The sequence below is a fragment of the Ursus americanus genome, chromosome X, assembly GCF_024610735.1.
Source record: "Ursus americanus isolate L20-20 chromosome X, mUrsAme1.1.p, whole genome shotgun sequence".
In the NCBI taxonomy this organism is placed as follows: Eukaryota; Metazoa; Chordata; class Mammalia; order Carnivora; family Ursidae; genus Ursus; species Ursus americanus.
Window position 1 is genome coordinate 111,764,839 of NC_142164.1, and position 14,155 is coordinate 111,778,993.

The window sequence follows — 14,155 nt, forward strand, 5'->3', positions numbered from 1 at the left end:
TGTTTATTTTCTATTGTTGTTTTTTCAATAAGTAGAAATAATTTACGACCCACAAAAGGATTTCTTGGGTGAAACACTAATTACAGACATTGTAAAGAATGTAGCTCAGAGTACTTGTTTTAAAAACGAGGCAGCATTTTCCTGAAAAAGTTTGGTCCTTGACTCACTATAGGCTAGTCACTATGGTCAGATGGTAAGCATTTTCCGTGTGTGTGTGTGTGTGTGTGTGTGTGTGTGTGTGTGTTTGTGTGGTTTAAGCTAACTTTTCAGTGCCAGAATTAGTCAAAACCAAACCAAACCAAACCAAACCAAACCAAACCAAACCAAACCAAAGACAAATAGCTTTCGAGAACTTGACCTTGCATATCATGTCTAATTAATACATCATCTGAAAGAACAATGCTAAAGACTACGAAGGGAATTATGCTCATGTGATTCTGTAACACCTTAATTTTGTGCAAACATTTTCCTTCATTGCCCAGATAACTTATCTTTATTCATGTAGGTGCCAGGAAACCTGCCCTCATGATCTTCCCGCCCCCCTCCCCCAGTCTCCTCCTCTGTCAAAGTGATATAAAGACAATTTCACTGTGTATTTACAAGCACAACAGTTAGGCAAGAAAGTCGAGGGTCTGAAGGGCACATCTATTTCTTGTGGACATCTTCATGCCGAATGATCTTGTATGTGATCCAGTAAAAGATGTTGAAAATGAGGAAGGCCAATGGGAAGGCAGCTCGAGATATCGTGTCAATCCTTTTTGCCCGGTCCACAAACTTCTTCTTGATGGCATCTGCATCTTTGGGGGGTTGTGGGAGCGGGTTGGCAGGTGTGGCCTTGACAGCTGTTCCATCTTTCACTTGGAGGCAGTGACCCATCCCATAACCACTGAAATTAAAACGACTTTCACGAGTAGCATCTTCTTCCTGGGGGAATAAAGAGAGAGGAAGCACAGATTGGTTGTCAGTCAAATCAGATGGAAGATGCTTAAAATTCTTCAGAAGTAAAAGGATAAATCACAGTTAAACTGGTAGTGTGGGAGGCTTTTGGAATGTGGAGTTCTCTTTCAAGTTCAACTCAATTATTCATGGAACAGATACAGTTCATTAACTTTCAGGCTGAGAAATTAAGAGTAGGAATAATGACTTTGTGGTCATTTTAATTAACAAACAGAAACACTTATATTTAGCCCTGACTTTCCCCAAATCTAGTTTATTAATCCATAACTTTGAATGGACTGTTTTAAAGCCAAGCCTCCAAATCCAAATATTATACTCTGCATATATATAAAGGACCATTCGTTCATTTACTCGGGCATCATTCATTCATTCAAAAAATCATTTACTGAATCCCTGCTGTGTACCTGGCCTTGAGCTAGGAACTTTTAGTTTTGTGGCCATTGAAAGCCTAGTTCCTTCCATTAACATTGGCTTTAATGTTAATGTTAGACCTAAGATTAACCCCCTAAATGTATACCTGTTTCCCCTCCAGTCCTCTAGTTCATCTCAGCTATATATCAGAGGTTAAACGTTCACTCTGTGGTGGTGAATATTTCTACCATGGCTAATTGTCTGGTGTCAGTTTAGGCAATCTAATTTTTTTAATCAAGTGTTTTTTTTAAGATTTTATTTATTTATTTGAGAGAGAAAGTGTGAGCAAGAGAGAGAAGGAGCAGGGGGAGGGGCAGAAGGAGAGGGAAAAGCAGATTCCCTGCTGAGCAGGGAGCCCGATGTAGCACTCGACCCCAGGATCCTGGATCATGACCTGAGCTGAAGGCAGACGCTTAACCGACTGAGCCACCCAGGTGCCCTAATCAAGTGTTTTAGTTTATTTCCAGTATTTTGAGCATACAGTGTTATATTAGTGTCAAATGTGCAATACAGTGATTCAATGATTCTCTACATTACTCAGTGCTCATCATGGTAAGTGTACTTTTAATCCCCATCACCTGTTTCACCCATCCTCCACCCACCTATCCTCTGGTAACCATCAGTTTGTTCTCTGTAGTTAGTCTGTTACTTGGTTTCTCTCTCTCTCTTTTTTCCCCTTGTTCATTTGTTTTGTTTCTTAAATTCCACATATTAGTGAAATTATATGCTATTTGTCTTTCTCTGACTGACTTATTCACTTAGCATTATACTTTCTAGCTCCATCCATGTCATTATAAATGGCAAGATTTCATTCTTTTTTATGGCTGGGTAATATTCTGTTGTGCATGTATATATATCTATATATATTGCATCTTCTTTATTCATCTATCGGTGGACACTTGAGCTTCTTCCATACTTGACTGTTGTAAATAATGCTGTGGTAAACATCAGCGTGCATGTATCCCTTTGATTTAGTGTTTTTGTATTCTTTGGGTAATACCTAGTAGTGTGATTGCTGGGTCGTAGGGTAGCTCTATTTTTAACACTTTGAGGAACCTCCATACTGTTCTCCACACTGGCTGCAGCAGTTTGCATTCCCACTAGTAGTGCATGATGGTTACTTTTTCTCCACATCCTCGCCAACACTTGTTTTCTAGTGTCCATTTTTAACATTGGTTCTTTTGTTCGTTATTTATCTCGACCATATTTAAACATGGGTCATTTTAACAGATGTCAGTGGTATTTTATGTTGATTGTTTCTATGCGAATTAGATAAAACACTGAAAAAGTGCAACCTCAGGGTAAAGTACAAATAGCCTTAGTAGAGTCAAGTGTATGGAATCTTGGTATATGGTTGGGTCAAAATGGTGGAGTTGAAAAGGTGGGGTTGAAATGACCTGCTTAATAAAAATTTAGTTCTAGGGGTGCCTGGGTGGCTCAGTCAGTTAAATGACCAACTCTTGGTTTCGATTCAGGTCATGATCTCATGGGTCGTGAGATGGAGCCCCGTGTTGGGCCCATGCTCAGTGTGGAGTCTGCTTGAGATTCTCTGTCTCTATTCCTCCTCCCACTCACTTGTGTTCTTACTCTTTGTTCCTCTCTCTCTCTCTCTCTCTCGTTCTCTCAAATAAATAAATAATAAACATAAAAATTTATTTCTAAATAGCCATTGATTGAATCTTCTTTTGAAACGAGTTCACTGCCGTCCACAGTACAACCCCTGTGAGTCACCAAAGGCACTGCTCTCTTCAGTTTGCCAGATAATACCAATGCTTATATTTCCTAAAACACAAGAAAACTTGGTATGAATTTTATTTCATCAGTGTTTATTGCATATCGGTTGTGCCTTCAGCCACATGTAAAAGATATACTGAATGAAGTACTTTAACATAGTATGAATGAGAGCCCAACTGTAATCCAAATGGTACAGCAAGGACAAATTTATGTCAGGAAAATCAGGCCAAAGCTCTTACAGTGAAGTAACTGTAAAACTACTCTTATAATAAAGTAACTGTAAAACTACTCCTTTATAAAATCATCTCCCCAGTACTTTCATTTATATGGGATTGTTCTATACAATTTGATTTAAGATACTCCATCTCATTTTTTAACAAAATGTAATAAAGAATTTTTCATGCAACAATGAATTACTGAGTGTTGAGGTCTATGGCAGGCATTTTGCTAGGTCCTCAGAAACAGTTGATGAAGTTGGACAAGAGCCCTGCTTGCATGGAGCTTTCAGAACCCAGTGGAAGTGTTCAACCTAAAGACATTATCATATAAGGAAGCTGGCTAAGAAAACCCAGCCTGACATTAGAGTACTTTCATGTGCCCAGCTAAATAATATCAATAATAAAGACTTTAATTGGACTTAAATTCAAATATTGAATCTGTTTTCTTTGCCTTAAAATGTGAATGATATATTTTATAGATGCAAAAGTTTTAAATAAGTGAAGTATTTACAAATGTGGAATAAACAGATATATTAATCATTATAGTGTTATCAGAAGACTTATTCAGTACTTAGCAAGAAAGGAAGCACACAGGTCATTAGGGGGAGGGGACTTGGGAGTCACATGGGTTATATAGGCTGTCTTGGACTTTCTATTACTAACCGGTAATTAGATCTCAACTACTGTGTGAGAGAAGTAGAAACAGTGCCAATTGGTTTAGTAAACAGAGATACAGACTAGGAATTTGGGTATTTGGGTTCTAGGTCAGGCTCCAAGGGTTGTAAGCTGTGTTGATCTTAAGCAAGCTCTTTTTTCTTTAAAGACCTCGGGGGGTTGTCTGGGTGGCTCAGTCTGTTAAGCGTCTGATTGTTGATCTCAGCTCAGGTCTCAGTCTCAGGGTTGTGAGTTCAAGCCCTGTGTTGGGCATGGAGCCTACTTAAAAAGAAATGAATGGACTAACATAATATAATAAAAAAAACATTAAAAAAAAAGAAATAAATGAATTAATTAAATTAAGGCCTCAGGGACCTCATACCAAAAATGTCAAGGCTGGACTAGATCTGTGGGTCTCAGCTTTGACTGTTGAGAAACTTTTACAAGTATACGCATGCCTGCCTCTCCTTCTAACCCCTTCCAGACGAACTGAATTAGAATTTCTAGGGAGATTTAAAACCTAGTGACTCTAATGGAGAAGGTTGGAAACTAGTGACCTGGATGAGCTTTAACGTCCAGCTCTAAAATGCGGAACCTATTCTATATTATTAAGTCTAAAATTACTTTTTGAATGGGAACTATTCCTCAAAGTACTTTTCCCCTTCTCTGCCTAAATTTACTGTGCTGTTTTTCCTTTCCATATCTGTAGAATCTTGCAAATTGCTGTTCTCTATAAACATTAGAAACTCATGATTAAGCATATAGATCACTGCTTGAGTGAGATAAGATTCTTTTTAAATTCCTGGATCCCTAAAGAAATAGAAAAGGTAGTTAGCTAGTAACCTGCTTTAGCACGCAGAACAAAAGGAAACCTAAATACCCACATCCATGTTTCTTTTCAGACTGACTCATTCATTTAAGTTCTATAGTCTTTCCTCACATGCTGTGAATGGACAGCCGAAGAGATTAACTCATTCAATTAAGTACCAGAGCTAGAGTAGAATGATGCCAGGTTAGGTTATCATTAAGTTGTACATTGCCTGGCAAACGGTGGCTGCTTAATAAACGTTTGTTGAGTAATGAACAAAAGGGGATTGAAAGAGGGTTTTTTTCTCTTCTTGAAAATAGTTTCCTCATTCATTCAACAGTACTTCAAATTCTGCTTCTGAGCATAGTTACAGCTAATTAAATCCATTCTTTAAAATTCTCCACCACAAAGATAAATTTGTCGTAGGTAGAAATTATCTATTTAATTTTTCACATGCAGGAGATATGAATGCTAGTTTAAGGGTCTTCTTATTTACCATTATGACTCATTCAGTGCACTTTAAATATAGAACCTTAAATTATCCACATCAAAGGGTATGGTTTTGATTCAGAAAACATAATTGCAACCAGTTTGAATTTTTGTGTTATAATGAATGACTAATTGCCTTTATAGCAGGTTCAGAATAAAATGTTATGGTAATATGGCAAGATTCCTATATGAGGGTAAAATGGAGATGAGCTTGAATCATGGGTAAGCTGAATCTAAAATAAAGAACAATCTGTAGGCACAGCTTAATTGAACATATTAACAGGGAGAGTCGTATCTTCCCAGTAAGGAAAGAATTTTAGGCATATATTCTCCACTTCTTCTAATTAGCCGGGAAACCAATTAGTTAAGTATTGCTACTGACCCACCATCTTCAGTAACTTTGAAAAGTAAATACTTCTAGCTCCCTCTGTGTTGTTATTCACTGATTAAATAGCCACAGAAAATGAATCATCCAAAGCTTCAATACGTTCAATTTCTATATCCCACCTTGAGAAAATCTCCTTAAATCTTGCCCTGCCATATGAAGCACTGTCATGGCATGATGTAATTCATTCGAGATTTGTTATTTTATTTAGTTTATGCCTCCGTTTTACTTACTGTAAAATTTACTCATTCCTGTATTTGGAATAACTCTTGTCTAGATGTGAAATTGAAACTAAAGCTCACCAGAATTGCATTGTAGTGAATTGTTTCTCATAAGCAAACGATTTCAATATAATTAAAGAACATGGTATTTATAAAATGAAAGATTTTAGGGGAGCCCATAGTTCCAATTTTTCTTTTATGCCCTAGAAAGGAGGAAAGAAAAGGATTCTTAAAAACGGGTGTAGGGAAAAATTCTCCCATCACATTTCTCAACCAGATTCTTTGATTGGGTTGAGTCTCTCTTCTTTTGGAATAGGAAATTCCTCAGTTGGAACTCAGGGTTGTAGTGGGCCTCAATCAATGCAAGGACATAATGGAGTCTCTGGCCCTCCTTAGGAAACAGTATGAGTCCATGGCAGGGGCGGGGTGCACCTAGGGTGGCTCAGTTGGTTAGGCGATCAGCTCTTGATTTCGGCCAGGTCATGATCTCAGGGTTGTGAAATCGAGCCCCACGTTGGGCTTGACACTGGGCATAGAACCTGCTTAAAATTCTCTCTCCCTCTGCCCCCCTGCCCTTCCTCCACCTCTTATAAAAAAGGAAACACTGTGATTCCAAACGCAGCAGGTTTTCACCAAAAAAAGACCCCTGTTCAAATGAAGGCTGGATAATGTTTAATTGTAAGGCCTGTTGATTTCTATCACCTGGACTTGGGGGGAGCGATGGCCTTGAGAAATTCTCAATTCCTGTGGTCTCAATTTCCTTCTTTTTGTCACAGGGACTTGGGGATTGATATGAATAATAAATAGGAATCATTTATTGATTATAACTATGTAGTAAGCCCTTAAAACTACAGTAAGTCCTTTCACCAAACCAACCGTGGAAATCACATGCTTTCAGGGAGAATTGAGACTGAGAGAAGTTATGTGGCTTTCCATATATCGCTAATAAATGTTGAAGCTGAGATTCAAATTCAGGTCTGTCTGATTCCAAAACTGTCTGATTCCAAAGACTCTGAAAGTCTGTGATTGTTATGAATTTGTCCCTATCAAATCCCAAATCGCTTCATTGAAGATTATGGATGAAGAATCTGACTGAACTTTGTAGAACAACAAATTTGAAGTAAACTAAGCCAAATATAACCCTTTGTTGTTTAATGACATGTAAAATGAATTAGAACTGTCAAAGTATCATTTTGGGCAGACAGTAAATAGCAATTTTTCTGAAAGAAAAGCTTATCATTGGAGCAGCTCTTTTTCAATGTGGTATGTCATTCACGTTAATTTTTGCACGAGGAACTTCTGGTATTCATTTCTTGAGCACTTGCTATTCATGTATTCGTATATCCAACAAAGATTCTTTGAGGACCTGTTATGTGCCAGGTGTGTGGTAGGGATACAGCAGTAAACAAGGAGACATAGTTTCTGCTTTTTTGGAGTTGACGTTCTATTGGGGAAAACAGACAGTAACAGGTAAAGAAACTGTGCATGCAGACACAAACACTTCTGCATATACACACATATATACATATGTGTATACACACAGTACTCCCACACACTTACACAGACACACTCACACACAAATAACTGGATGCTTTGAAGAAAAACAGTCAAGGTAAGAACCTTAAGAGAGATGTGTGGCAGAGAAATGGATGTTTCAGATTGAGTAATCAGACAGAAAATGCCTAAGGAGCTGCCAGGCACTGGGCCATTTGCGAGGGATCCAGTGGTAAGCAAAACAGATCAAATTCTTGCCTTCAAAGAATTCACAATCCTGAGATGAAGACAAATGTAAATTAAAATAATCATAGGAATACGTAATTGCTAACTATGATAAGGGCCCTGGAGGAAAGTTATAGGGTGCTATGTGAGCTTATGGCTGGGAGCCCTGGTCTCATCTGGCAGATAGGAGAAGCTTTTCCCTGAGGAAGTGATATTTCGTTACAGGCTTGAAAAATCAAAGGCATTAAAGAGGTGAAGGCAGAGTTGGGAGACGTCTGAGATGGGAAGGTCTGCTGCGACGGAGAGATGGTGGGGTGGCTCCCAGAATACGGGGGCAAAGTGGGGTGAGACAAGGTTTCACAAGTAAGCAGGGGCCATCTGCTTAGAACTTTATTTTCAGAACCGTGGGAAGCAAAAGATGAATAAGACCTTGGGTTTTTTCGAGGCGGGGCACAGAGAATAATACAAGACACATTCTTGAGATATGTACAAAGGTATATTGGTGGTCAGATGCACCTAGAGTCTCCAGAATTGGTGAGGGTATCCACAGTAATAGAGCTGCGATACACAAGGCAGCGTGCAAATCATCTATGACTGCCGTCATCTGGAAAAGACTCTTTAGCTATTTCTTGGTTTTTAGAATACATTCTCGATTTTCCTTCTTATTATTATTTTAAAATTTTTGCTTCCCAATTATATTAAAAATAGGTAGTCAGGAACTCTGGATTTTGATATATGATTTCCATTATTGTCTTCATTCACTGGGGGGTGAGCTCCTAAGAGTGTGCTAACGTCATCTCCAGAGCCCTATTCCCTGGAACAGTGCTGGTCCTGTGATAGTTATTCAGTAACTGTGCTTGCCAGCATCCTCTTAATTCTGAGTAAAGGCTCAGAAAGGATATGTTCTCTGGGGGAGAGAATGGAATAGTGATTGTCTCTTAGTTGATCTCCCTCTCTTTGCCAATTGCAGTCCTTTCTGCAGCCTCTAAGAACTTCCATCCCTATCCCTCTCACTATAGACACAATAGCCTTGATATTGCAGAGGAGCCGAGGCAAACACCGGAACCGAATCTGAAAGACTTTGGTTGAATTCACGTCTTTACTATCTCCTAAATGTGTGGGTTTAGGAGAGTCCCTCAGATTTTTTGCTCTCCCATGTCCTCATCTTTTAAAGGAGGAAATTAGTCATTTGACCATCTTCTGAGTTTGAGTATAGGACTCTAATGCCAGCTAGTATGTTCCTGAAGACTAATCTCTAGCTGGTTGATATGTTTAAGAGTTTTCTTCACAACCACATACTGGAGAGTATGTGAATAAGGGTCTTAATGTCTTCTTCCTACCCCTGCCCTGATAGTTTCTGCGAGGGCTGGCTTCGTGGGCATCACACTGTGCAGTCACACCCAGACCCAGTGCTTACAAGGGCCCGTACTTGGTTTCATGCTTTGCTGTAAGCATCTTAAAATTCATAATATCTTCGAACAAGGGCCCCACATTTTCATTTTGCACTGGGCCCCCCAAATTTTGAAGCCAGCCCTGCTTTCTGCCGTAGTGGGGTTGAGGGAATGGCATTGGCCCACTGCTTCTATTCCCAGACTTCATAGTTTTCAACAGTTTCATCTCCTTAATGACAACTCCCAAGCTCTTTTGCGTGACATTCAAAGTCCCCCATGTCCTGTCCTATACCTACTTCTCTCATGGGGCTCCATGATCTGTGATTTTAGTCAACTGCTTCCCTTCGCATTGAGTACTCCTCACCTCTCTTCACCTGGCAAGCTCCCATGTCCCTTAAGACCCCACTCTGCCATCATCCCATTCAGGATGCCTATTTTTGACCCCTGAGCCTGGGCCATGGGTTTCTCCTCAGAAGCACCTGGTACATACCTCCATAACAGAACTTGCTGCATAGTATTAGAGTCAGCTGTTTACATGTCAGCCTCCTTGATGACCTTCAAGTACAGGGACCCAGTTTCTCATATCTTGATAGCCCCAGTACCTAGAACAATACTTGGCTAAAGCTTCCTATGTCGTGTATGTATATATATATAAAGGAAATGCTTCTTAAATGAATAGTGGAAAAAAAAGTCTTTCGTAATACAAAAAATGCTTTCCTTGCTTATTTATCATGTGGCTTATTTTTGCATATTGAATTGACATAAAATTGGGGCAAATTTAAACTTAACAATGCCACTCAAACACTGAGGTGTTTATGGTCTATTTTTGAAACACTGTCCTTTTTTTTTTTTTTTTGGTCCACTTAAGCTAGTGAGTAGCCCAGATAGTGTGAAAATACATAAATTTAGATCAAACCCATTAGCAATCTTAGCAAACAATGTACACTCATTTGCAAAGAAAATAAATGGCATAGACAAACATGCCAGAATACAAAGAAACATTTTTACATTTATGCATCTACTTGCAAGTCAAAATAGCTAGGTAAATGAAAAGACAGTACATATTAGATATATGCAAATATTTCACCAAAAAAATTAGACCTTATCAATTATTACCTATAGCAAAAGACTAAGGAGTATTTGCATAACATTAAGGGTATCTGAGCTCACATGCTGTCCATTTGGGTTTGGGGAACAGAATATAATTCCTGTAAACCTATGGTCATCACCAAACATTGGTTTTATGTCATGAAATTCTTTTTTTTTTTTAAAGATTGTATTTTTATTTATTTGACAGAGATAGAGACAGCCAGCGAGAGAGGGAACACAAGCAGGGGGAGTGGGAGAGGAAGAAGCAGGCTCATAGCAGAGGAGCCTGATGTGGGGCTCGATCCCATAATGCCGGGATCACGCCCTGAGCCGAAGGCAGACACTTAACCGCTGTGCCACCCAGGCGCCCCTATGTCATGAAATTCTAATTAATGGAACATTTTCTCCACAAATCTCTTAAAACAAATGAATGCGTGCCCTGTGGTGCCATGCATCATTTACCTATCATTTCACAAAACCTCCTTCCTTCCCTGGGTCACGTATTATTTCTGCAAGTCTTCATGTGAAAATAAAAGCCCACAGGGGCTCTTATGGAGGACAAAGCTCACCTCCAGTCATGGGGGGAAATATGTGGGCAAATGCCTTGCAGGGGTTGGGGCCCAGGGATGGCACTGGGCTAAGACTCCTAGTTATCTACAAACACCCATCTCTCTCTCTTCTTCCAGTGGTGGATCTTCCTTTAGCTCAGGGTTTTTTAACTGTAGCGCTACTGACATGTAGGACCAGGTGATTATTTATTGTAGGAACCCGTGTTGTGTGTTTCGGGATATTTAGCAGCAATCCTGGCCGCTACCCACTAGATGCAAGTAGCACCATTCCTTCAAGTTGTGATAATGAAGAAATGTCCCCAGACATAGGCAGACATTGCAAAATCGCCCCTACTGAAGAGGCCCTGTTTTAGCCGGTCATACATGTTGCACATGCGGAGACTGCATTTTCTGGCCTCCCTTGCACCTGTGTGGGGCTAGGCAACACATTGAGTACCAGCAAGTCCAGTCAGCCCCATCTCCAAACCAGAATCTAGTCACTTTTAACTACCTCCAATGCTGTATGCTGGTCTGAGTCACCCACGGGTGGCTCATCAGAATCATTCCCACCAGAATTACTGTAATAGTCTTCTACCTGGTGTCCTGGCTTCTAGATCCTTCCTCCCAACCATAAGGTCTGTTCTCAGGACCCCAACTCGAGCGATCCTGTTGAAATATGAGTCAGGGGGTTCTTCATCAATTCAAAACTCTCCAGTGGATCTCACCTCACTCGGTAAAAGACAAGTCCTTGCAATGTCCCCTTTACCTCTCAGACCTTAACTCCTGCTGCTCTCCTTCCAGCCCACATGTCAGCACACCTTTTCTGTGAAGGGCCAGATGGTAAACATCTTAGACGTCATGGGCCATGCAGTCTTTGAAGTGTACATCCTTTCAACGTATACTTGGAGTCTAATTCTCTGAAGCGACATATAAACTTCACTCTGCTTTGGACCACACCTTACCTGCAGTACCATGTTTTTAATGGACTGGAAGTCATTATTTAAAAGTAATTGTTTGACTTCTGGGTCAATATCTATAAAGCAGAAATGTTTTCACTTCATGTCAGCTGTAGTCCTAGAGGGTAGTTTAGAAGTTGATAACATGCTTGTGAGGCTTCGATTCCTCAAGAGCGAAGCAATGCCTTGTGTCTGGAAATTCTTTCCTAGTAATCTCTGTCAATTCTGGTCTAGCAAGAATGCTCAGAAGACACCCGAAATTCTAAGAAGCATGAAGGGGAACATCTTCCATCTGGAGTATGAGCTGTTCGATTATTAACATAGTTTGCCATCTGTTCTGGGTGCAAACAAAGTGAACATTGAGACTGTCTACAGAGCGCAAACTGAAGGGGACGAGTGATCAGAGGATGAGCCCTCTGCCAAACTAAAAACAAGAACAGCCGCAGCAACAAAATCACATCTACTTGCTTTCTGACTTGGATGATCGTGACTGCCAAATTCTCTGGACCGTTATCTGCTCCTGTGTGCGTGTGTGTGTGTGTGCGCGTGTGTGGGCACACGCACGTGCACACTTGGTGTCAAAAAGTGGCTTGTTAGGCTAACAGATATCTGTTGTTAGGATTTGCTGTTGTTTACCTGGCACTACCATTCCTGTTGAAGAGCCTGCCTTAAGGCTGGGAAAAACTACACTTCCCACAATTCCCTTCTTGATTGGTTCCACGTTAAGGTTTGTCAGTGAGAAGAATTTGAGAGATTTCAAGGGTGGAAGGGAGGCAGAGGCTATTATATTTGGGAGTCTGTGGATGTCAGATGAGGCTGCTTTGTTAGACATAGTGAAATTCCAGATCTTTCTGTGGGCTCCCATTTAATGATCTCACTTTCCAGGCTGGATATGGTGGCTTCTCAGATCTTCATTCCTGTAGTTACTCTCATATTCATATAACCCCTGATTTCTATATTAAACCCCTTATTCTGGTAGTATGTTTTGTGTGTCTGTTTTCCTGACTAAACCCAGGCAGATACAGATAGTACTCCAGGCTTATAAGTACAAAACACCATTTTAATGCAAGTTACTATAGTTTTATTCAATTAAGACTTATTAAGCATCGTAATGTCCCAAACACTGAAAAGAAATAAGGCATGTAGGGGCGCCTGGGTGGCACAGCGGTTAAGCGTCTGCCTTCGGCTCAGGGCGTGATCCCGGCGTTCTGGGATCGAGCCCCACATCAGGCTCCTCCGCTATGAGCCTGCTTCTTCCTCTCCCACTCCCCCTGCTTGTGTTCCCTCTCTCGCTGGCTGTCTCCATCTCTGTCAGATAAATAAATCTTAAAAAAAAAAAGAAAGAAAGAAGGCATGTATTGCGTGGAGCACTGGGTGTTACATGCAAACAATGAATCATGGAACACTACATCAAAAACTGATGATGTACTGTATGGTGACTAACATATCATAATAAAAAAAAGAAGGATCAAAAAGACAGAGTCCTGCCCTTGAAGTCACCGGGGCGTTGGGGGAGGGGGTTTAGAACATGTAGACCAGTGGTTCCCAACCAATAGTGATTTTACCCACCAGGAGATATCGGGCAATATCTGGAGACATTTTTGGCTGTCATAAGCGGGGGGGATGGTGCTGTTGGCATCCAGTGGGTAGAGGCCAGGATACTGTTAAACACCCTAAAATGCACAGGACACTCCACCACAGCAAAGCCTGAATTATCTAGCTTGAAGTCTTAATAGTGCTGAGGTTGGGAAACACTGACACAGACAAATGATTCCAATAGAATGTGATATGTGCTGTGGTAAAGGAATGTACAGACTAAATAGGATACTAGGGAAGGGGTAATGTTAGGCTGGAGTAACTAAGGAGAAGTTAGATGGCATCCTTTCTCTATTAGCACCATGAAATGCACTGCCTCTGGAATACATACATGAGAGTTACAGATATGTTACAGAGAAGTGAGCCATGTCAAGAGGTAGCCTCATTTTGTCAACTGAGCCTACCTTTTAGGGCAGCTACACAGCAGTGCAAAAGCACTTGTCTGTGCCTTTTGGCTGGGAGTTAGTATCTTTTAATATTCCTGTATTTTAATCAGGGAGGATTTGTTACAAAGGACAGAAACCTGCTTCACGGTTGCTTACATAAATGGGGAATTTCTTCAAGAAATTACTATAAAAAATATTGTAAAAAAATCTCATGAGTCTCCAGGGATCCAGGAGCAGTGCCCTGTAAAGGAAAGAAGCCTGGGTTCTGGATCCAGAACTCCTGGTTTCAAATCCTGGCCCCGCCACAAACCAGCGTGGGAGCTGGCCAAGTCACTCAATCCTCTGCGTGCCTCAGTCACCTCTGCAGTAAAAGAGAAATAGTGACAACTTCCTTTAGGGTTTTTGAAAGGATTCAGTGGGATAGAGCACATTAAGGACTTATAACAGTGCCTGGTATATAGTATGGATTCAATAAACGTTAGTAATGATGAGGATATTGATGATGGTGTGAGCAGGGCTCCCCAGACCAGGAACTCCAGTGAACAAGTCAGGAAATGAGATTATTCTCAATCTCTCATGGCCGTTATTCTCTT

General features: G+C 40.5%; 1 protein-coding gene across 2 annotated transcripts in view; it reads right to left on the minus strand.

The window, feature by feature from the left end:
• Positions 1-561: 561 nt before the first annotated feature.
• GLRA2 (glycine receptor alpha 2) overlaps positions 562-14,155 on the minus strand; it is a 174,760-nt gene continuing 161,166 nt past the window's right edge. For both annotated transcript variants that reach the window (XM_087859367.1, XM_045790860.2), the window contains exon 9: positions 562-924. In XM_087859367.1, the coding sequence (XP_087715493.1) occupies positions 646-924 (279 nt within the window). In that variant the 3' untranslated portion in view covers positions 562-645. The remainder of the gene's footprint in view (positions 925-14,155) is intronic.